Source organism: Gorilla gorilla, chromosome 10, assembly GCF_029281585.2.
Source record: "Gorilla gorilla gorilla isolate KB3781 chromosome 10, NHGRI_mGorGor1-v2.1_pri, whole genome shotgun sequence".
Taxonomy (NCBI): domain Eukaryota; kingdom Metazoa; phylum Chordata; class Mammalia; order Primates; family Hominidae; genus Gorilla; species Gorilla gorilla.
The window spans coordinates 70,109,366-70,134,492 of NC_073234.2; the positions used below are offsets into that span (position 1 = coordinate 70,109,366).

Below are 25,127 nucleotides of genomic sequence, written 5' to 3' on the forward strand. Positions count from 1 at the left end.
AGATGGAAAAATAAACTTGTCTCCTATTGAAATATTGAAAATACATAGAATGGAAAAAGTTTAAAATTCTAGTAAACAAGGAATGCTAGATACGATGTGCGTGACACTTTTAATCACTACTTTTAAAAAATGGTCATTCAAATGTTCTTTAATGTACTATATTCATTGTATTATTTTAACAGCAAATAATATATCTATGAGATTATTTTAGCTCAGTTGTGATGCTGTTCTCAGACTATTTTTCTATTAGATTTGAAGTTTCTCAATATTTCTACTGCACAAGATCTTCAAAATCCTACCTTGGCAATTGAGACAGAATAGTGTACCAACTTGTATAGTTTTATGACATTAAGTGGAAGACACAGTTTTAAGAGTGAAATAGCAAGCTTCCTGAGACAGAGAAACACTAAAACACAACAACAACAACAACAAAAAGAACAATATATTGGTTATGTATATTGGCATATAGTCACGTAAATAATAATAACCTTAAAGAATGATTGTTTTCAATCCTGTAATTTTCACAAGCAAGGAAACTGGAGATCAGTTCTAATTACATAATGTGAAATCAGGAAGTTTAAAAACAATGGATTCCTTGCTAGGACATTATTTCAATCCAGTGCCTACCTACTATATCATATTTTACTATGCTTGCTTGATTTTGGGAAGTTAGGAGCCCTAGTTCGCTGACATTATTAGCCTATATTGTCATATGTAACCTTTATAAACAATCAATATCAAGAAATTGACTCAGACAACTTTGTAAAATGTTACTTTTCCTAAAATTTCTTAAGTTTTAATTAAGTAAATTTATCATTTAATGTAAGGAATCATGAAAATCATGGAACAGGTGAAATGGAAGATACCACATTATACCTAGGAAGGAGAAGAAATAAGTTATTTTGTTCTAAGCATTAACTTAATGATAGAATTTAGTTAATCCAATTCAAGACATGGTTCACAGACTGTAGTCATTTCTCATTACAGAAGGGACCAATGATCAATTTAATTTATATTTGAGAATGTCTTCCAGGTAAAGTGAATATCACTGCAGTTGCTGAGTCCAAACAAAGCAGTGCTTGCCCAAATGAAGGAATGGAGCAGCAAAAGCTAAACTGGAAAGACACTGTGGTCAAAAGCTTCTTAGTAGAGTTATGGATATGCAAACAGTCAAGCTTTTCCTGAAAAGAAACAGACATCTAAGAGGTTTTGTATTAAAAGATCTTCTCATTGAAGAGACTTAATTAGTTGACAACATTTACTTTTGACACAAGACATGCCATTTTAAATGAATTAAAACAGCATAAAGTTCATCCTTTCTTTAATTAATACCTCACCCAGGATAGTAAAACGTAACATTTGAAACAGACTTGACAATTTTTTGTTTGTTTCTGAGTCAAGATGTTTTCTGTACACCTATTTCTCTTCCTTCTCTTTTTCCGGTTCTCAAATTCAAGAGACAAATCTAATTGTCCTACACTCCCGTGCAGTTCCCGTCATCCTCAACAAGAATCAGCACTTGTCAGAGGAACACTCTTGATTTGCCTCTTGGCACATCCCTGCTCCACAAAGCACTTTTAGTTGTTTACTGGAGATGCTATACAGGATCAGAGGAGCTGAGAGTGTCCCACAATGACATCAAGATAATGCCTGTCCAAGCTACAGAACGCAGAGGCTAAAATGGGTGCCGGTAATAATGTCCCATGCCTTCCAGATATGAACAAAAGGGGACCATGAGTTGGATCTTCTCTCAGGGATAAACTTGCACCAGCCATGCTTAAGTGAGCTGGTGCTTAATCACTTTTCCTTCATGGACAGAGGATCTAGACTCATTCTTCTGTGCTTGTTTGTGTTATTCTTTGACAGCCTGAAGGTATTGAAAAGGAAAGGACCCAGAGTTTCCTTATCTGTACAGAAGGTAAGAGGACCTTTTAGGGAGTCAAATTAGTCCTAAATAAAATTCACCAAAAGAATCAGTTCATGTCCTCTCCTTCCACATGAGTCCATGTGCCCTGTGATTTCACTTTAAATAACTCATGGAGGATTCTTGTGTTTCATGCTTTATCTTTATGGTATAATTTTAGCCATCAAAAAGAACATTCAGGAGGTGGTTTTTAGTTCACTTTCTGAGGCTGGTCTGCTCCTATCTATTTTTTTTTTCCGTCATGTGTATTCTTAGCTCCTCTTATGATATGGTTGTCACACAATATTGGACAATGAGATATTAGGATTGAGGCCCAATAGCACATAATATAATCTTGGCTTTTGTACTCTTAGGATAAAATAACCCATAGATACATCACTGCCCCTGCCCCTCAGTCTCTGGTTTTATGAGCATGAGGGGTATTATTTTACCTGGTTGATGGTGATCTGATTATACTCCTTCATCAGAGTCTTCAAGCTTTACCTTTTGTGTGTGTTGTTTTATGTGTTACAGTCAGTGTAGTTTTTACATTTTTTCATACATAAATAGTTCAGGCACTAAACCAGTGAAGAACGGAGGCCACAATCTAACACACAGATTTATATGCCATTTTCTGAATGTACTATTATCCTAAACTGGGTCAAAACTCCAAATTCATCTCCTCTAATAAACAACTTGTAAAATAAAAATAAGTAATGGCATCTTATTTCCAATATGTTTATCCCCCAAATCTGCTGATATAAAGAAGCCATCACATTTTTTAAATCAGTATTTTCATTCTAGGTGCCAAAGCCTCCAAGCAGGGAGTTTTGGACTTGCCAAACGATGTAGTAGAAGGGTCAGCCGGAGGCTTTTTCACTGCTGTGGGTAAGTTGATCAAATTTTGTGTTTCACCATGATTTGAAAATCTTGGTTGAGGTGGTCTTTAAAAATCCTTAAAATAACAGAATAGAGAGATTTTCCTAAGCTATCAGTTGGAGGGAATTATTGATCAGATCATCCTCTATGTTTCCTGATGGAATCTAAAGGGATTACAGTACCGTTTCCAGACCTATATTCCCAGGAAACCTTAGCTTGGGTAGATGGTAACTAGTGTTCAGAAAGCAAGAGGTTCTTTATAATCATTAATCTGAAATATGAAATTCACCTCTTGGAGAATCGAATTAACTTTGCCTGTTAATGATGTTGGGAGTTTTCTCAATAAAAGGAGAAATGTTTGTTGTTGATACAAAAGGCAAACTTCTTTGTCTGTTATTAACATGAACATCTCTTGGAAGGGATGGATTACACTTTGTAATTCATAGGATTGATTGATTAAAAAACTAGCAAACAAGCAAACAAATGCATTCTCCTAACTTCCTCCTCTCTCTGGTAATGAGATTTTCAGAAATATTTTTCATAGCAGTTTAACTTCACCCTTCATGGCTGTCTCCTCTTTCAAATTGCTTCATAAAACTTTCTTTGTTTCCACCATTTAGACTCAATTTTAAATGTTACCTATTTCACTATGCCTCTTTTGTCTATAGTTATTAATGCTGAGATGGCAACTATAAACAATACAGCTTTCCGCTTTTCCTGTTTTTAGGGGATATTCTAGGACTTGCCATGCAGAATCTGGTTGTTCTCCAAATGCCCTATGGAAGTGGAGAGCAGAATGCTGCCCTACTAGCATCTGATACTTATGTTCTGGACTATCTGAAATCTACTGAGCAACTGACAGAGGAAGCTCAATCTAAGGCTTTCTTTCTCTTATCTAATGGTGAGAAGATTTAAGTAATTTCTGCCCATAATTGTTGAAAGCAATTGTTACTTATACCAAGATGTCATAAGCTGTTTTTATGCAGTAGTCTGGTGAAAGAAAAGTGAACCTGAACCGAGGAACTCTCAGTCCTAGCGCTGTTTTCCGTCTGACTTCAAAATCTGTGTGGTCAGCTAGCTTCATAATTTACAGCTGCAAAGTTTTCAAGCTATGCACTTAATTTTTTTTAATGCCTGGTATTTTGCAAGCTACCTTGTTTATTGTTGTTATTATTGTTGTTTTTGTTAGGAGTTGTTGTCGGTGGTTCATCTATCAACGTCTGTATTTGTTTGCTCAGCTGGGGTCTGTTGCAGTGAAGTGATTGGCTTTGTATACACAAAGAGGGCCAATGTTGTGAACTGTGAGGTTAAGGAAAAGTCCAGGAGCATAAAATAATCTTCTTTGGTTTTTCTTCTCAGAAAGATAACACTGAAATAAAGTGACCTTAGGGGAAATATACTGAATAGTTAGTAGGTACCAATGACGAGGCAATTACTGAGCCAGACATATCCATGTGTATTATCTTGTGATCAAAATCCTATAAAGTAAGAGTTATTTTTTCTCCCTTATGAATACAGAACCTGAGTTTCAGAAGTTCAAATGGAAATGATCATCCTAGTGATTTGTATCTAACACCAATACCTAGGGCTTGCACTGCACTATTCTTTCTCTTCTAACTTTCTTGGGTTAAAAAATAATTTCCTACAATGTTCTATTTTAGGTTATCAAAGGCAATTATCTTTCAAAAACTCTGATGGTTCCTGTAGTGTGTTTTGGAAGCAGAATCAGAAAGGAAGCATATGGTGAGACATAAAAATTTTATTTTATATAATATAGGAATTACCTGAGGAGGGCTTGCAAGGAGGTGAAGGAGGATAGAGTTCAGTGGGGATTTAGAAGCAAAGTGGGTTTCAAAGTCAATTTACAGAAGAGAAATAGATAAAACTAAAGATTTAGTGATTCCAATTCTAATGCAACAATGTTCCTTCAGTCTCATGACGATTTGCTTAGCAGTCTGATCCTTTCATGACAGCCCCTAGACATGCACCGCTGGTTAACTCCACCGAAGAGGGCACGTCTTATTCTGTGCTTCTCAGAGTCCCATACAGATTCGGGAAAGTGAAATTAGAAGGACCCAAAATACCTAATTACATCATTTCTCTCTCCATGTGCAGATAATCTAATGGGCTATATACAGCAGGACCTTTGGGTGCAAACATGCTGAAAATTACCTACTCTAATTTCCACTTGCTGCTAGTCATAATATTTTCCTGACCCAAAGGAAAGGGCCACTAACAATAAAGCTGGTTTACAGTAGATGAGTTGAATGCATCCTTTACTCAAAGGGAACAATGGTGATGAACCTGTGGAATTGCTGACATTGTCACTTCCTCTTTATCTAACTTTTGCTTTGGTGATTTGTATTACAGGCTCAGTGCTCTTACTTTTAAGACATTGGAGAGAATGAAAAAATACGTATTCATTGATGAAAATGTTCAAAAACAGACCTTAATCTGGCTTTCAAGCCAACAGAAAACAAGCGGCTGCTTTAAGAATGATGGCCAGCTTTTCAACCACGCCTGGGAGGTGAGAGAGGAGAAGCACCAGGCTTTCCTTGTTCCTGGGCATTGCCTGCCTTGCCCTGCCTCTGGCTTTCCTGATCTGGAATATGAATATTCTTTGTGTGCATATGAAACCTTCTGAGGCACTGCAGTCCTGGGCCTGTGGTGGGTTGGTCAGCAGCACCATTCCTGCTTTGTGCATGTTTAACTACAGCCTGGATGTGACTCCTTCTGAGTCTCTTGTCTGCCTTATTCAGTCTCTAGTCCTTCCCGAGTCAGTCCTCTTCAGAAATTAAACTAGAAATAGAAGGGAGGGGAGAGAAAGGGAACCTAGAAAAGAAACTTTCATAAATTTGGAGACAGTCAATGTATAAAGGGAGGGGGCTGTGAGTGTATGAGGAAGGAAAGTTTATTCCTGTCCATGAATGGCAAGAAAGTTCTGGGGAGAATATCTAGTAATTCATATTGTTTCAATGAAGCAAGTTTTTCTAAGACCCTCTCAAGGAAAAATTCAAAGGCCAAGCTTGCCCCGGGGCCAAAGTACAAATGAGGTGAAGTATATCCTTGGCAAAATCCAACCCTTTTCCTGTCCATATTTACGTAAATCCCTCCCTTCCAACTTCCTTTCTTTGCAGATACCTGTCCATCTCCAGCCCATCTTCTATCTCCTTTCCCCTCCTTTTTTCCCCTGTGGTTGCTCAAAATCTCCTATCATGGCATTTTAGCATGCTCTGATGGCCCCTGAAATACCCTGAGCTTTTCTTCAGCATCCTTCCTCATAATCAGCACTCCTGTTCTTGAAACCCAGAATGCATATCTAATCCACCTCAAAATATGAATGAAAACAGACACTCTGATATTTAATTTGCATGCAAATTGTATTCAAATTGCTTTGTGGTATTTTTAATGTATTCCAAACTTATTCCTTACAACAGGAGGACCCTGATGGAGAAGAGCTCTTACTCCTTCATAGAAAAATCAAAAACTTTCCCACGTTCTCTTCTAAAACATCTTCACATCTTTCTTCTTATTGGATTCATTACTGGTGAATCATTGCTGATTACTGCTACAGTTTGTCTGATCTTACCTAGTGTTTTCTCTATAATTAAATATCTGTGTGGGTGGGTGTCTGTGTGTGTTTTGAGTTGAGAGAAATAAAAATGCAAGGGAAAAATCAAAGCTTACACTGCAGAGGAATGGTGATCCCACTTGCTGTAATTTAGATGTACTGACAGTCCTCGTACCTCATGTTAGTGTCTACCATATGCTGTTATTTCCATCTTAAACACTTGGTTTCTCAGAAATATTTCTTTTCTGAAGAAGACAGGAGTTGTCCTTTGCTTAAATAGATAAAATGGGAAGCTTCTACAAGATCAGTAGATCCCAGATGCCATTCTGAATGCTATTTGCATCAGAGTCACTAGAGCACCCATTAAAATGCATTTCGCTGTCGTATTCCCAAGTTTTTTGAACCAGAATCTCTGTGTAGACACTGGTTGATTTAAATACCCCAGGGGACTTTTATGCACAGTCAGTTTGCAAACCAAATGATTTATAAATGAGTTTCTCATTTTACACTCTAAGAATCTGAGACTTGATTCTGGTGATCTCCTAGGGTGCTTTTCCAGGAATTTCCAGGAATCTTCATGGCAACTTTCTGCTTCACCTCATTAGAAATTCTTTGTTGGCTTTTTTCAGATTTATACCAAGCGGAGACAAATAGAGTCCTGTGAATTCCTTAGAATGCATGCTTAACACCAGGCCACATAAATACGATTGAAATTAATTGTTATAACAACTTAATAATTATGATTTAATTATTGCATAGAGTCTGAATGAATTCTTGCTTAGATAGTATGGTTATTAACCATCTAATTTAAAAACTACACATGTTCGGGTGTTTTTATGAATAATGGTATTTGTTCCAGTATTTTTTTCATACCTAGTTTTACTTCAAAAGAATACTTGCTATTTTGTGCTCTGCTGTCCCGAATGACTCATTGTTCCTTTGTTTTCAGGGTGGAGATGAAGAGGACATTTCACTCACTGCATATGTTGTTGAGATGTTCTTTGAAGCTGGGCTCAATTTCACTGTATGGATTCCCGTCCTTTCTGATTTCAGACAGCTGAATGCACATTCAATAGACTGTAGAGTCAGAGTCACTTGAGATTCTAAGACTGGATGAAACCCCGAGATAACATTTAGTTTATTACCACCCTTTAAATTCATGCTGTTCAAACTGTTTTTCATTCATAGACAGCTTTGAAAAACAGGATTGGGTTTCTCCCTAGGGAGAATACACATATGCACACAAAAAAGAGTTATTCACACAATTGCAGGCATTCACATCTCTCCTGAAGTTCAGCCATGAATTTCAGATTAAGAACCACTGTTCTAAGTAAAGCCGTGGCCTAGTATTCTGTTTCTCTCTAAACAATAAGTGAGTAAACATTTTCAACTTAAGTGTGGCTCACCCTAGCCACCTCCCAATCCATAGATTAGATTTCCGAAATCTATTCCTGAACTAAGATGCTAGGAATTGTCAGGGTCATTAGTATACCCTGAAAATTATCTTCAGAAATGTAAGCCTCTATTTTAGGCATTAGAAAAAAAAAACTCTTAGGCCTATGATAAATTTGGATGCTTTGCCGCATAGAAGACATTCATAACTAAAATATCACTGATCAAATATAAAAACTGCCATTTTCTTACTAAATTTCATTGGGCCGGGCATGGTGGTTCATGCTTATAATCCAAGCACTTTGGGAGGCTGAGGTGGGTGGATTACCTGAGGTCAGGAGTTCAAGACCAGCCTGGCCAACATGGTGAAACCCTATCTCTACTAAAAATACAAAAATTAGCTGGGCTTGGTGGTGCATGCCTGTGATCCCAGCTACTCGGAAGATGGAGGCAGGAGAATCGCTTGAACCTGGGAGGTGGAGGTTGCAGTGAGCTGAGATCATGCCACTGCACTCCAGCCTGGGTAACAGAGCGAGACCCTATGTCAAAAAAAAATTATTGCTTAGGTACTAATAATGACATTATAAATTTATTTTAATGATATTTTTGAAGGATAAAACGTGTGTATATAAATGGATTTGTATGTAAAATATACTTTGAGGATATATATATTATAAACAATGATTAGTTTAAATGTTCAACAAGTTCATGGAATGTTCGGGTATCAGTTTACAATATATGATTCTTCTTCCTGACCAACAGTTTCCTGCTCTACGAAACACACTCTTTTGCCTTGAAGTGGCATTGGACAGTGGTGTCACTGATGGCTACAGTCATGCAATTCTAGCTTATGCTTTTGCCTTAGCTGGAAAAGAGAAGCAAGTGGAATCTTTACTCCAAACCCTGGATCAATCTGCCCCAAAACTAAGTAAGCGTTATTATTCATTGTTGCCAATGGAGGTGATCTTGGAGCACAGTGAGGAAGCGTTCTAAGCAGTCACATGGGAGCTCCCTCTTGACCAGTATGTTTCTGTTTCTCTTATGGAATTTATCAGTAGCCTTTATACCTTTCAAGAATGCTACATATTCTAGACTTTCCTCTTTTGCTTTATGCTAGCTTCCTCTCAAATGAGTGATGTCAGGGGAATCAAGCCTGGTGACCAAGCCATAGGCTATCAAAACTGCTGGGGAAGCTTAATCACCTGCTACTTAGAAAGTTGCTATTTAAGGCTGTAGTAGTTTGCTATAGCTGTCATAAAATACCACATACTGGATGACTGCAGCAACAGAAGTTTATTTTCTCATGCTTCTGGAGGCTAGAAGTCTAAGTTCAAGGTGTTGAAAGTGTGGTTTCTTCACCTGCAGATGACCACATTCTTCCTTTGTCTTCACAAGATCTTTTGTGTGTGCACAGCCCTGCTCTCCCTTTTGTGTGTCCAAAATTTTTCTTCTCATAAGGTCACCAGTCAGATTGGATTGTGGCCCATAAGCTTCATTTTAACTTAATCACCTCTTTAAAAAGTCTTATCTCCAAATACAGCCACATTTTGAGGTACTTGGTGTTAGAGCTTCAACATATAATTTTAGGGGAACAATTCAGCACAAACAGAGGTCGGGAATGGAATTTTCATCCTTCTTTATGTGTAACCCATGACTTTTATACAGACTATGTGAAAATTCTTCCTTTTTCTCAGATAATGTCATCTACTGGGAAAGAGAAAGGAAACCCAAGACAGAAGAATTTCCATCCTTTATTCCCTGGGCACCTTCTGCTCAGACTGAGAAGAGTTGCTATGTGCTGTTGGCTGTCATTTCCCGGAAAATTCCTGACCTCACCTATGCTAGTAAGATTGTGCAGTGGCTTGCCCAATGGATGAATTCCCATGGAGGCTTTTCTTCCAACCAGGTGATTTATGTAGGCCTGATATTCATAGCAATATGTTTAATGCAGAAGCTGTAACTCTATGACGAGTGAGATATTAATAGTAAAGCTATCACAACAAACCCTTTCTGAGAAGAAGAATCTTTGGTAATAAGATTCTTATTATCTTATTAATCTTAATTTATTTCCTCAACAATTCTTTATTGGCCAGTTATTGTGTATCAGGCACTCTACTAGGAAGCCTCTACATAGAAATGAATGAAATGAGGTCTCCCGTTCCAGGAATTTATGACCATTTGTATCTTCATTCACACAGCGAACATAGAATAAGTCTAGAGGACATTTTTGTCGTCAGCACCACTCTTGGTGGTACATTAGACACCTGAAGACACTCTGTTCAAATTATATACGGGCCAAAAAGAAAGCTTTCGCTCTAGTTCTGTGGGCTATACACTGGGAAAAGCAAATGAAAGGAAGGAAAACAGGAGAAATGGGGGGTATGAGATCAAACAATGACATGTTTTTCCTTACTTGGAAACAAATTGAAAATGCAAAAAAGCAGTTTTATTTCCATGAGAAAAATCGTCATTTCTCTTTGTGTTTGGTCTTAGTTTCGGAGTAAAACAATATGCTAATGAATTTCCAAAGATCTTTTCCTGATTCTGACTTCCCTTCTTTGAAGATGAACAGAAAAAAAAGAATTATCCATGGCAGCCACAGGGGCCACTGAATTATGTAGTGCCTTAACTTTTAGAAAAGCTTTGACACCATTTTTAACCAAGGAGGCTATATTTTATTAAAAATTTTTAGAAAGTAAAAATATAATTAACATTTGTTGAAAAAAATTAATTTAAGTGGAAACAATTTGCACAAGAAGGATATTTTCCTGTCATTCAGGATATTGCTTCTTGGTGTTTTGCTGACCTGTTTTAGGAACATTTCTAAGGGTTGATATGAAGTCCATGGTCAAATGATGACCAATTGTGTTGTAACTGAGCTTGGATCATTGTTTGTGCTGTTCTGTGCAGGAAACTGCAGTTTGTCTTCTTGCCATAACCCGCTACATAACCCGTGAGGCGGGGACTGAGAGCCAGGAGGGGAAGAGGGGGAGAGGATGATAATAATTTCAGCATCGCTGGCTGTGTTCACCCAGCCTGTGAAATTGTTATTAATATCCTGAAAGGGAGAAAATGATATTACTCCCCATAATAGACAGATGCGACTCCGCATAATAGAGCACGAGGTGTACACCCACGCTGTGATATTCTTCCTCATATTCAGAGGCCGAGAAATTGATATTACTCCCAATATCACAGGACGTATACACCCTCGTGTTAGATGGTCCTTAATAATATTCCAAGGCGGAGTGGGTGATGTGACTACTTATATGGCAGAAAGGGTACACCCCCATGGGATATTGTTCCCACGATCCTGGAGGGAAGAAAATGATATTACTTTCAATATGACAGAAGGTGGACACGCCCCCACTGATATTGTTTCTCATTGCAACGTGGGAGAGGAGGATGTGACACGCGATATCGCAAGGAGTAGAAACACCCCTGTGATACTGTTCTTAATATTCAGGGAGGAAGAGGATGATATTACTCCCAATACAGACGGGTGTACACCCTCTGTACACCAAGGGTGTACACCCGTCTGTGAAACCGTTCATAATCTCCAGAGGGAGAGATGATGTTACTCACAATATGGTAAACAGGCTGTGAGCCCACCGCGGATCCTAAGAGCCAGGGGGGGAAGAGGGGCTGGCTCTCAGTCACCACAGCATGGGGGGCCTTTATGTTCAGGTTTTGCCCAACAGTCAGCTTATTTGCTTCTAGTACTAGCAGGGTAGATGCTGCCAAGGCCCTCAAACAGGGGGGCCATCCTTTAAAAACCCTGTCTAGTTGTTTAGAGACTAGGCCTCCGGCCTCAGCCAGGGCCCCACAGTTTGGGTTAAAAGTCCAGCTGCCATCTTTTCTCTCTCTGACGCATACAATGGAAAAGGTTTTGTCAGATCGGGTAGCCCCAGGGCTGGGGCTGCCAGAAGTTTTTCCTTTAACTCATGAAAACCTTGCTGTTGCTGGGATCCCCAATCCAAAGCTTCCCGGTCCCCGCCCCCTTTGTGACCTCATACAAAGGCTTGGCTAATAACTGGAAAGTTTGGGATCCACTGTCTTCATAACCCCACAGCTCCTAAGAATTCTCTCACGTGCCTTCTGCCCTTAGGCTCCGGTAGATTGCAAACGACCTGCTTTCTTTGTGATCCCGGGCTGCATTCGGACCCCTGTCGGACAGTAAATCCCAAGTAAGGTACCTGCCATCGGTAGATCTGAGCTTTCTTCTTGGACACCTAATACCCACAGTCCTCCACTTGGGTCCTAAGGGTCTTAGGATCCGCGATGGGGGTAATAGCCAGGGGGGAAGAGGGGCTGGCTCTCAGTCACCGCCTCGTGGGGGATGCCTCCCCCCCCCGTGATGGGGGTCCTAAGAGCCAGGGGAGGAAGAGGGGCTGGCTCTCAATCCCCACCTTGCAGGGGGTGCCTCCCCCACTGCGATGGGGGTCCTAAGAGCCAGGGGGGGAAGAGGGGCTGGCTCTCAGTCCCTGCCTCATGGGGGATGCCTCCCCCCACTGCTATGGGGATCCCAAGAGCCGGGGGGGAAGAGTGGCTGGCTCTCAGTCCCCGCCTCGTGAGGGGCGCCTCCCCCTCTGCGATGGGGGTCCCAAGAGCAAGGGGGGGAAGAGTGGCTGACTCAGTCCCCGCCTCGAGGGGTGTGCCTCCCCCCCCCCGCTATGGGGGTCCCAAGGGCCAGGGGGGGAAGAGGGGCTGGCTCTCAGTCCCCCCCTCGCCGGGGGTGCCTCCCCCCCTGCGATGGGGGTCCCAAGAGCCTGGGGGGGAAGAGGGGCTGGCTCTCAGTCCCCGCCTCGCGGGGGGTGCCTCAGCCCCCTGCGATGGGGGTCCTAAGAGCCAGGAGGGGAAGAGGGGGAGAGGATGATAATAATTTCAGCATCGCCGGCTGTGTTCACCCAGCCTGTGAAATTGTTATTAATATTCTGAAAGGGAGAGAATGATATTACTCCCCATAATAGACAGATGTGACTCCGTGTTATGCCCAGACCGTTAGTTCCCCAAAGAAGACCACCAGAGTCCAGAGTCAAAGCCAAGCGGCAAGGATCTTTACTACAAGTTCGAACCTGGTCCCTCCATTCCACAGCATACAAGAGGGCCTTGAACAATGCGAGTGTTTGCTTTTTATAGCCTGAAAGTTACAGGGGAACAAAGGAATTCTTTTGGTTCCCGCTCTTTCAGTAAAACTTTGAACGGCTGTCCTCTTATCGGAGACTTTCCTGGTGGTGTTTGTACTGGGCTCAGGAAGTTTGAGAGATATATGGCGATATGTGGTGGGATGGGAGGATGGGATGTGTTTGTACTGGGCTTGTTTGTTTTGAGCCCGGGGCTGAGGAATGTGCCCGGCTCCTTTCATTCGCATAATAGAGCACGAGGTGTACACCCACCCTGTGATATTCTTCCTCATATTCAGAGGCCGAGAAGTTGATATTACTCCCAATATCACAGGACGTATACACCCTTGTGTTAGATGGTCCTCAATAATATTCCAAGGCAGAGTGGGTGATGTGACTACCTATATGGCAGAAAGGGTACACCCCCATGGGATATTGTTCCCACGATCCTGGAGGGAAGAAAATGATATTACTTTCAATATGACAGAAGGTGGACACGCCCCCACTGATATTGTTTCTCATTGCAACGTGGGAGAGGAGGATGTGACACGCGATATCGCAGGGGGTAGAAACACCCCTGTGATACTGTTCTTAATATTCAGGGAGGAAGAGGATGATATTACTCCCAATACAGATGGGTGTACACCCGTCTGTGAAACAGTTCATAATCTCCAGAGGGGGAGATGATGTTACTCACAATATGGTAAACAGGCTGTGAGTCCACCGCGGATCCTAAGAGCCAGGGGGGGAAGAGGGGCTGGCTCTCAGTCACCACAGCATGGGGGGCCTTTATGTTCAGGTTTTGCCCAACAGTCAGCTTATTTGCTTCTAGTACTAGAAGGGTAGATGCTGCCAAGGCCCTCAAACGGGGGGCCATCCTTTAAAAACCCTGTCTAGTTGTTTAGAGACGTAGGCCTCCGGCCTCAGCCAGGGCCCCACAGTTTGGGTTAAAAGTCCAGCTGCCATCTTTTCTCTCTCTGACGCATACAATGGAAAAGGTTTTGTCAGATCGGGTAGCCCCAGGGCTGGGGCTGCCAGAAGTTTTTCCTTTAACTCATGAAAACCTTGCTGTTGCTGGGATCCCCATTCCAAAGCTTCCCGGTCCCCGCCCCCTTTGTGACCTCATACAAAGGCTTGGCTAATAACTGGAAAGTTTGGGATCCACTGTCTTCATAACCCCACAGCTCCTAAGAATTCTCTCACCTGCCTTCTGCCCTTAGGCTCCAATAGATTGCAAACGACCTGCTTTCTTTGTGATCCCGGGCTGCATTCGGACCCCTGTCGGACAGTAAATCCCAAGTAAGGTACCTGCCATCGGTAGATCTGAGCTTTCTTCTTGGACACCTAATACCCACAGTCCTCCACTTGGGTCCTAAGGGTCTTAGGATCCGCGATGGGGGTAATAGCCAGGGGGGGAAGAGGGGCTGGCTCTCAGTCCCCACCTCGCGGGGAGTGCCTCCCCCCTTGCGATGGGGGTCCTAAGAGCCAGAGGGGGAAGAGGGGCTGGCTCTCAGTCCCCGCCTTGCGGGGGATGCCTCCCACCCCTGCGATGGGGGTCCTCAGAGCCAGGTTGAAAGAGGGGCTGGCTCTCAGTCCCCGCCTCGTAGGGGGTGCCTCACCCCCTGCGATGGGTGTCTTAATAGCCAGCGGGGGGAGAGGGGCTGGCTTTCATTCCCGGCCTCCTGGGGTGTGTCTCCCCCTCCTGCAATGGGGGTCCTGATAGCCCATGGGGGAGAGGCGCTAGCTCTCAGTCCCCGCCGTGTGGGGGGGTGCTTCCCCCCCCCATGGCGGACCTAAGAGCCGGGGGGGAAGAGGGGCTGGCTCTCAGTCCCCGCCTCGTGGGGGGTGCCTCCCCCCCTGCGATGGGGGTCCCAAGAGCCTGGGGGGGAAGAGGGGCTGGCTCTCAGTCCCTGCCTCGTGGAGGGTGCCTCCCCCCACTGCTATGGGGATCCCAAGAGCCGGGGGGGAAGAGTGGCTGGCTCTCAGTCCCCGCCTCACGAGGGGTGCCTCCCCCCCTGCGATGGGGGTCCCAAGAGCCAGTGGGGGAAGAGTGGCTGACTCTTAGTCCCCGCCTCGAGGGGTGTGCCTCCCCCCCCTGCTATGGGGGTCCCAAGGGCCAGGGGGGGAAGAGGGGCTGGCTCTCAGTCCCCCCCTCATGGTGGGTGCCTCCCCCCCTGCGATGGGTGTCCTAAGAGCCAGGGGGGTAAGAGGGACTGGCTCTCAGTCCCTGCCTCGCGGGGGGTGCCTCAGCCCCCTGCGATGGGGGTCCTAAGAGCCAGGAGGGGAAGAGGGGGAGAGGATGATAATAATTTCAGCATCGCCGGCTGTGTTCACCCAGCCTGTGAAATTGTTATTAATATCCTGAAAGGGAGAGAATGATATTACTCCCCATAATAGACAGATATGACTCCGCATAATAGAGCACGAGGTGTACACCCACGCTGTGATATTCTTCCTCATATTCAGAGGCCAAGAAGTTGATATTACTCCCAATATCACAGGACGTATACACCCTCGTGTTAGATGGTCCTTAATAATATTCCAAGGCGGAGTGGGTGATGTGACTACATATATGGCAGGAAGTGGAAACCCCCCTGGGATATTGTTCCCACGATCCTGGAGGGAAGAAAATGATATTGCTTTCAATATGACAGAAGGTGGACATGCCACCACTGATATTGTTTCTCATTGCAAGGTGGGAGAGGAGGATATGACACGCGATATCGCAGGGAGTAGAAACACCCCTGTGATACTGTTCTTAATATTCAGGGAGGAAGAGAATGATATTACTCCCAATACAGACGGGTGTACACCCTCTGTACACCAAGGGTGTACACCCATCTGTGAAACAGTTCATAATCTCCAGAGGTCTCCAGAGGGGGAGATGATATTACTCACAATATGGTAAACAGGCTGTGAGTCCACTGCGGATCCTAAGAGCCAGTGGGGGAAGAGGGGCTGGCTCTCAGTCACCACAGCTTGGGGGGGCCTTTATGTTCAGGTTTTGCCCAAGAGTCAGCTTATTTGCTTCTAGTACTAGCAGGGTAGTTGCTGCCAAGGCCCTCAAACAGGGGGGCCATCCTGTAGAAACCCTGTCTACTTGTTTAGAGACGTAGGCCACCGGCCTCAGCCAGGTCCCCACAGTTTGGGATAAAAGTCCAGCTGCCATCTTTTCTCTCTCTGACGCATACAATGGAAAAGGCTTTGTCAGATCCGGTAGCCCCAGGGTTGGGGCTGCCAGAAGTTTTTCCTTTAACTCCTGAAAGCCTTCCTGTTGTTGGGATCCCCATTGGAAAGCTTCCCGGTCCCCGCCCCTTTTGTGACCTCATACAAAGGCTTGGCTAATACTGCAAAGTTTGGGATCCACAGTCTACAAAACCCCACAGCTCCTAAGAATTCTCTCACGTGCCTTCTGCCCTTAGGCTCCGGTAGATTGCAAATGACCCACTTTCTTCCTGATCCCGGCTGCGTTCGGACCACTGTGGTATAGTAAATCCCAAGTAAGGTACCTGCCATCGGCAGATCTGAGCTTTCTTCTTGGACACCTAATACCCACAGTCCTCCAGGTGGGTCCTAAGGATCTTAGGATTCACGATGGGGGTCTTAGCCAGGGGGGGAAGAGGGGCTGGCTCTCAGTCCCTGCCTCACGGGGGGTGCCTCCCCCCCCTGCGATGGGGGTCTGAAGAGCCTGGGGGGGGAGAGGGGCTGGCTCTCAGTCCCCGCCTCGCATGGGGTGCCTCCCCCCCTCCGATGGGGGTCTGAAGAGCCGGGGGGGTGGTGAGGGGCTGGGACTCAGTCCCCGCATCTCGTGCGGTGCCTCCACCCTCTGCGATGGGGGTCCCTAGAGCCAGGGGGGGAAGAGGGGCTCGCTCTCAGTCCCCGCCTCGAGGAGGGTGCCTCCCCCCCTCGCGATGGGGGTCCCAAGAGCCAGGGGGAGAAGAGGGGCTGGTTCTCAGTCCCCAACTCGCAGGGGTGCCTCCCCCCCTGCGATGGGGGTCCTAAGAGCCAAGGGGGGGAATGGGGGCAGGCTCTCGATCCCCGCCTCTCGGGGGGTGCCTCCCCACCTTTCGATCGGGGTCCCATCGGCCAGGGGGGGAAGAGGGGCTGGCTCTCAGTCCCCGTCTCTCGGGTGGTGCCTCCCCCCACTGCAATGGGGGTCCTAAGAGCCGGGGGTGGGAGGGGCTGGCTGTCAGTCCCCGCCTCGTGAGGAGTGCCTCCCCCGCTGCGATGGCAGTTCTAAGACATAGAGGGGGAAGAGGTGCTGGTTCTCAGTCCCAGCCTCACGGGGGGTGCCACGCGCCTGCATTGGGGGTCCTAAGAGCCATGGGGGGGAAGAGGGGCTGGCTCTCAGTCCCTGCCTCGCGGGGGATGCCTCCCACCCCTGCGATGGGGGTCCTCAGAGCCAGGTTGAAAGAGGGGCTGGCTCTCAGTCCCCGCCTCGTAGGGGGTGCCTCACCCCCTGCGATGGGTGTCTTAATAGCCAGCAGGGGGAGAGGGGCTGGCTCTCATTCCCGGCCTCCTGGGGTGTGTCTCCTCCTCCTGCGATGGGGGTCCTAATAGCCCGTGGGGGAGAGGCGCTAGCTCTCAGTCCCCGCCGTGTGGGGGGTGCTTCACCCCCCCCATGGCGGACCTAAGAGCCAGGGGGGGAAGAGGGGCTGGCTCTCAGTCCCCGCCTCGCGGGGGGTGCGTCCCCCCCCCCCGAGATCGGGCTCCCAAAAGCCTGGGGGGGAAGAGGGGCTGGCTCTCAGTCCCCGCCTCGCAGGGGGTGCCTCCCCCCCTTGCGATGGGGGTTCGAAGAGCCTGGGTGGGAAGAGTGGCTTGCTCTCAATCCTCGCCTTGCTGGGTGGCCTCCCACCCTGCGATGGGGCTCCTAAGAGCCACGGGGGGTAGAGGGGCTGGCTCTCAGTCCCCGCCTCGCAGAGGGTGCCTCCCCCCACTGCGATGGGGGTCCGGAGAGCCTGGGGGGGAAGAGGGGCTGGCTCTCAGTCCTCGCCTCGCGGGGAGTGCCTCCCCCCACTGCAATGTGGGTCCCAGGAGCCAGGGGGGAAGTGGGGCTGGCTCTCAGTTCCCGCCTCACGAGGGGTGCCTCCCCCCGCTGCGATGGGGGACCTAAGAGCAAGGAGGGGGAAGACGGGCTGGCTCCGGTAGATTGCAAATGACCTGCTTTCTTTCTTTTCCCGGGCTGCGTTCAGACCCCTGTCGATTGTAAATCCCAAGTAAGGTACCTGCGGTGGGCAGATCTGAGCTTTCTTCTTGGACACCCCATACCCACAGTCCTCCAGGTGGGTCCTAAGGATCTTAGGAACCACGATGGGGGTCCTAAGCCCGGCGGGAAAGGGGGCTGGCTCTCAGTCCCCGCCTCACGTGGCGTGCCTCCCCCGCTTGCGATGCGAGTCCTAAGAGCCCGGGGTGGGAGGGACTGGCTCTCAGTCTCCGCCTCGCGGTGGGTGCCTCCCCGCCCTGTGATGGGGATCCTAATAGCCAGGGGGGAAGAGGGGCTCTTCTCTAAGAATCAAAACACTGTCACCTTTAGCAGTGAAGGATCCAGTGAGATTTTCCAGGTTAACGGTCATAACCGCCTACTGGTCCAACGTTCAGAAGTAACACAGGCACCTGGACAATACACAGTAGATGTGGAAGGACACGGTTGTACATTTATCCAGGTAACAGAAATCTGCCTAAGAGGGTGATGAGTGTTTGCCAGTAAAAGAGTCAGACGGTCTGTTCAGTTCTACGTGAAGTGTTATTTGACCGTTTTGTGTATTTACATGATCAATAGCCAAAATTGCAAGTTACTTTATGAAAAGCTGCTCAGCTGTCTAAGAGAAGTTTCTTGAGGAATATTGCTATTAGAAAGTATTCTATCTTCATTAAATTACGTTATTCTGAAAACTAAAGAATTTAACCTGATTCCCTGATGATAAAGATGTAAAACTGCATTAGTAATAGAAATAAACAATAGGTTCTTTCTTTTTAAAAATGTTTTATTTTTAATTTTTGTGGGTACATAGTAGGTGTAAATATTTACCGGGTGCATGATACAGGCATGCAATGTGTAAGAATCACATCAGGGCAAGTGGGGTATGCATCACCTCAAGCATTTATCCATTGTGTTACAAATGATCGAAGTATAATCTTGGTTATTTTAAAATGTAAAATCACATTACTACTGACTATAGTCAGACTGTATAATTCTTAATACAGGATGGGTTTTCTTACAATTTGCTATCCTTTCTAGGCCACCCTTAAGTACAATGTTCTCCTACCTAAGAAGGCATCTGGATTTTCTCTTTCCTTGGAAATAGTAAAGAACTACTCTTCGACTGTTTTTGACCTCACAGTGACCCTCAAGTAAGTGTCATATTTTGATAGTAACTCCCACGTGAACAAGATGGTAAAATATTTTAAAAGTTCAAACAGTAGTGAAATAACAAAATATAAATCATGGTAATATGATGAGTTCTCATGTTGGTGGTGACAATTCTACAGCACAGTCACTTTTTAGCCCTCTGTCCGGACACCACAATTTAGTACATCTTCAGCTAAATCAGAGCTAAAATGAGGCAAGAAAACATGCAGTCTATGTGAGCAGGATTTGAAAGCTTTCACTGCACTGATGTTTCAATGATACTTTTTATTCTGTTGTATGGAAGTACTCCTAGTTTTGAAAAACAGATTCTATATTTCTTTCTCAAGACAAGCATGCATGGTCATATAGTAGCAAGCCCACAAATGTTTATTTTGTAACTATAAAGCATAACATTTTAGATTTTTACTTTTCAGAATAGAAAAAGGAAATGATCCTCTTGAATTCAAGCATGATTTATAGATGCTAAAGGCTTTTAGCCTTAGTTAATATGTGGAAAACATTGAGTAAAATTAGTTTGGGAGATATTTTTTAGAATTTCTAAATAAAAATCGCTTGAGCTCCAGGGCTAAGAACTCAATGAATTGGGGAACTCTTTTTCTTTTTTGGGTTTTTTTTTTTTTTTTTTTTTTTTTGAGACAGAGTCTTACTTTGTCACCAAGGCTGCAGTACAGTGGCACAGTGGCACAATCTGAGCTCACTGCAACTTCCAGCTCCTGGGTTCAAGGGATTCTTATGGCTCAGCCTCCTGAGTAGCTGGGATTAGAGGCGTGCACCACCACATCTGCCTAATTTTTCTATTTTTAGTAGAGTCAGAGTTTTGCCATATTGGCCAGGCTGGTCTTGAACTCTGACCCTCAAGTGATCCACCCACCTTGGCCTCTAGAAGTGCTGGGATTACAGGTGTGAGCAACCATGCCCTGATGAACTATGGAACTCTTAACTTCACACCCCAATAGTCTTATCCAGAAGCAGAAAACTGAGCTAGAAGTTCTCCTGGGGACATATCTACTCTACAATTATGCTCATATACCACCTTTTAAGCAAAGATGTCCTCTAAGTGTTATGCAACTCTAACACTAACCTAAGTATATGCCGGCCGCCCCTACTGGGAAGTGAGGAGCCCCCCCGCCTGGCCAGCCGCCCCGTCGGGGAGGGAGGTGGGGGGGTCAGCCCCCCCGCCCGGCCAGCCGCCCCGTCCGGGAGGGAGGTGGGGGGGTCAGCCCCCCGCCTGGCCAGCCGCCCCCTCCGGGAGGTGAGGGGCGCCTCTGCCCGGCCGCCCCTACTGGGAAGTGAGGAGCCCCTCTGCCCGGCCACCACCCCGTCTGGGAGGTGTACGCAACAGCTCATTGAGAACGGGCCATGATGACAATGGCGGTTTTGTGGAATAGAAAGGGGGGAAAGGTGGGGAAAAGATTGAGAAATCGGATGGTTGCCGTGTCTGTCTAGAAAGAGGTAGACATGGGAGACTTTTCATTTTGTTCTGTACTAAGAAAAATTCTTCTGCCTTGGGATCCTGTTGATCTGTGACCTTACCCCCAACCCTGTGCTCTCTGAAACATGTGCTGTATCCACTCAGGGTTGAATGGATTAAGGGCGGTGCAAGATGTGCTTTGTTAAACAGATGCTTGAAGGCAGCATGCTCGTTAAGAGTCATCACCACTCCCTAATCTCAAGTACCCAGGGACACAAACACTGCGGAAGGCCGCAGGGTCCTCTGCCTAGGAAAGCCAGAGAACTTTGTTCACTTGTTTATCTGCTGACCTTCCCTCCACTATTGTCCTGTGACCCTGCCAAATCCCCCTCTGCGAGAAACACCCGAGAATGATCAATAAAAAATTAAAAAACAAAAAAAAACAAAAAAAAAAAACAAAAAAAAAGATTTAGAAGCTCTGTTTATCAGTTCAAACTTTGAGACTGCAGGTAAGCTTAAAAGCAGGGTTTGGGGAAGATTTCATGTCCAGATAATTCATTATTTGCTCCAATTTCTGTTGCTATGTATCATCTCTTTCATTATCATTCTGGTCGTGCCTATTCACAGATGCTTGAAAATGACTTTCTTCCGATATTTTCTCTTCAGCTTTTACCTGTCCTCCAGATTTCTAGCCAATTAGTATTTATCCACCTGGCACTCTCATTATGAGATAAGTCACTTTTTAAAATTGATATCTAAACGAGTGTTTTCTTAAAATTTTCAGATACACTGGAATTTGCAATAAATCCAGTATGGTGGTTATAGATGTAAAAATGCTATCAGGATTTACTCCAACCATGTCATCCATTGAAGAGGTAAATAATAGAAGCCTAATCTTTCAGCACAAAGACAGCTACATAGAGTATAAAGATAAAATAAATACTTGTTTAGCCGTAGTTTAGCAAAACAAAACTATAGAATTCTTCTTCAACATTCACCTTTGTATTTTTGCACTAACACTGGAGAGCTGGTGTACTTCATTTGTACCAATTAGCAGTCAGTATTTCCCATGGTTCATCATATGTTTTTCTTTAGTTGTTACCTGTGTTTATGAAAACATCATGGCACCAAGGAATGTTCCATAAAACAGAACGTGACGTAGAAAAGAGTGGACATTCAGTTCTGCAGTGGTGCTGTCATTTATTCTAATATCTATTCTCTATGCTTCCCTAACAATTTCTTCAAAGCTTGAAAACAAGGGCCAAGTGATGAAGACTGAAGTCAAGAATGACCATGTTCTTTTCTACTTGGAAAATGTAAGTTTAGCCATATTTTTTTTTCTTTAAAGTTTTTCTTTTTTCCTTCCAAGGATAATTGGATGCTTCAATTTCTTATAGATATGTATGATAGGATTTGTAAAAGGAAAAAATAAGGGACGTTAAGGATTACCAGTGTTTTATCGCACTGATCATCTTCTCCTTGCTAGTTCCAAGGCTATTTCATATATGCCCTGGCTATGTGACTAGATAGCTTTCCATTTTAGAAACATCATCTCCCTATCAAACACAGTCTGGTCACAGAGTAGATATGTAATTATTTTATAATTTGACTAAACTCTTACAAAGTTTGCCATAATTTTTTGAAATTACAATTGTGTATTGAAGGTATGTGGTGTGACATTTTGATATATATAGTGAGCTGATTGTTATCATCTAGCATGACTATATGTGAATTAGCTGACTAACACATCCCTCTCTTCACACAGTTACCTCTTCTTTTTTTGTGACAAAGCACTTAAGATCTACTCCCTTAGGGAATATTACATATACAGTACGGCATTGTTAACTGTAGGCCACTGCTGTACCCGAGATTTGTAGAATGTATTCATCCTGCACAGCTGAAGCTTTCTATCCTTTGACCAGCAGCTCCCCATTTTCCCATCCCTGATAGCTGCCATTCTACTCTCTGCATCTATGAACTCAACTTTAGATTTAACTTACAGGTGAGATCCTGCAGTGTTTTTTGTGTGTATCTGGTTTGTTTCATTCCACATAATGTCCTCCAAGTTCTTCAGTGTTGGCAGAAATTCTTTCTTTTTTTAAGGCCGAATAATTTGTATGTGTATATGCCTCAGTTTCATTATCCATTCATCTGTTTCGAACACTTAGGTTGATTCCTTATGTTGGCTATTGTAATTAATGAAAGAATTAGCATGGGACTGCAGCTGTCTCTTCAAAATATTCATCTCATTTTCTTTGGATGCATACCCAGAAATGGGATTGCTGGATCATAGGGTAGTTCTATTTTTATTTTACTGAGGAAACGCCAAACTGTGGCATGCGCTTTAGAGACATCCTTTCTATGTGTATTGTTACCACTCACATAAATGCCTACATTCCTCTAAGACTTCCAGCTAAATTCCTCTCACATCAATGTAAGCAAAGGAACTTGAAATTTTATGTGATTTAAGGTTAACAACTCATTATTTTGCCAATATGTAAGTTAATCATACCCTAGATCTATTTAATTATGTAGATCATAAACTTCTGCGGATAATTTTCTCAGTGATTATCTTTTCTCAGACCTGCTACAATGTAATTATAATTTGTGTCATGATAGGTTTTTGGTCGAGCAGACAGTTTCACTTTTTCTGTTGAGCAGAGCAACCTTGTGTTCAACATTCAGCCAGCCCCAGTCATGGTCTACGATTATTACGAAAAAGGTAGGCAAGCAACAGCCATGCCCTAAGGTTATTGAATGTGGTATTTATATCTAACATTCCCTGAGCTACTAAACTTTCCAAAATCAACCTCCGTCTTCACAGAGTAAACAATAGATGGCATTACTTTGTATACTGGTTTCTTTATCCCATGACGTGTCTTCTGACTGAACCCATTTTCCAGTTACCAGAGTTTTTCAACACCAGAATCCTTGCAATATAACCTGACAGGGCTCCACTTGAACTTGAAATACAAGCCACACTAAGCTTCCAGATCTTTTTGTTATTGTCATTGTTGTTCATGCTAAGACTGACTGTTCCAAGCTACTTCTGTGGACTTTGACTTAAAAAGAGGAGTGGGGAATATTCTGAAATGTTAACTTACAAATTTGATAGATTAATTTCTAAAACATATACTAAGATGTTGTAGAGACCATACAACTGTTCCCTGAAAGGTTGGTACTATTTATTTCTTGTTGAATGCTGTGTGAAGTTTGTGGAGTGTTTGAATTCTGTCTCTATCATTTACTAATAGAATATATTTCATCAAGTGTCTTAAATATTATTAGCATATTTCTGGATAATGTATAAAATGGGAAAGTAATTGTCTCTATTTCAAAATTATTGGAAGGATTAGATCTAATGTGCTTATATCATCTATTTAATAAAAATACATGTTCCCTTTATTTTTTCAGAAGAATATGCCCTAGCTTTTTACAACATCGACAGTAGTTCAGTTTCCGAGTGAGACAAAGCAATTACTGGAAGAGGTAAAGAAATTTTATTACGTCATAAACCATTGAAAACACATCTAGTAAGAAAATGAAAACCTGAATAAGATAGGACAATAGTTGAAGAAAGAAAAGTGTCTGGTACTTCATTAGACTTGTGTAGCTGTGTACTGCATGAGTAATCTGATAATCATTAAGATTATATTAATTTCTTTAAAAATAGCTTTAAAGAATTCACAGCTATATATGTACCTTTTATAAATCTCTCATTTTTGTTTTGTAAGTTGACACGTCAGTAAAAATTTAGGCATATATATTTGTACATATGTGTGTATATGTATGTACATGTCTATGTGCCTATATATGCATGTTTTTATATCTAAATATCTATTTATATATACATACAAACGTGTTTATTGTTTAAACGATGTTTTAAATCCCAGGTGGAAAAGCATTTCTTGTAACAAACCGATTCTTCTGTATCAAACCTGGAAAAAAATCATGAACCATCTGACATCGTGAACAGTCTGCAGTGGGCTATGGTTTCTTGTCAAGTCCTATTTCCTTATCATCCCATTAAATGTTGTCATTTTGCATCTGAGTCTATGACTTTTTTTTCTTCCAGTACTCTATTCACAGTTTTAATCCTAGAAAACTCAGGGATTTTTTTTTTTTGACAGCAACTTGAATAATTTGCTGTATGGCTGTCAACTCTAAATTTGAGTATTTAGACATTATGGAACACAGACTTACAATTCTTCCACATACAAAGAAAGAGAGAGAGAGAAAGAAGTGGGGGAAGAGAAAGAAGGAGACTAAGTGAAAGTTGAAATGGACTCCATGTTAATTCAAGGAAACAAAAATAAATGCACAAAACACATAGACTCGAATGTATCTTCCGAGATCAAATCTGCCTCAGGCCTAATCCAACGTTGCCCATCCCGTTGGAGCAAAGGCATTGCTTGTGCAGAGGATCGGCCAGGACGTCCTATGCTTGCATCCTTACTCACCAGGTAAACACGCTCCTC

At 43.8% G+C, this 25,127-nt stretch overlaps 1 protein-coding gene across 1 annotated transcript in view; it reads left to right on the forward strand.

Moving 5' to 3' along the window:
- The window catches only part of LOC101136934 (ovostatin homolog 2), a 109,233-nt gene extending 87,345 nt beyond the window's left edge, over positions 1-21,888 (forward strand). The window contains 13 exon segments of the mRNA XM_063694070.1: positions 1,034-1,151; position 1,622; positions 1,867-1,918; positions 2,708-2,791; positions 3,510-3,683; positions 4,444-4,525; positions 5,153-5,309; positions 7,303-7,377; positions 8,508-8,673; positions 9,440-9,701; positions 18,354-18,531; positions 19,107-19,219; positions 21,434-21,888. Of these exon segments, the coding sequence (XP_063550140.1) occupies positions 1,034-1,151; position 1,622; positions 1,867-1,918; positions 2,708-2,791; positions 3,510-3,683; positions 4,444-4,525; positions 5,153-5,309; positions 7,303-7,377; positions 8,508-8,673; positions 9,440-9,701; positions 18,354-18,531; positions 19,107-19,219; positions 21,434-21,611 (1,640 nt within the window). The 3' untranslated portion in view covers positions 21,612-21,888.
- The last annotated feature ends 3,239 nt before the right edge of the window (positions 21,889-25,127 follow it).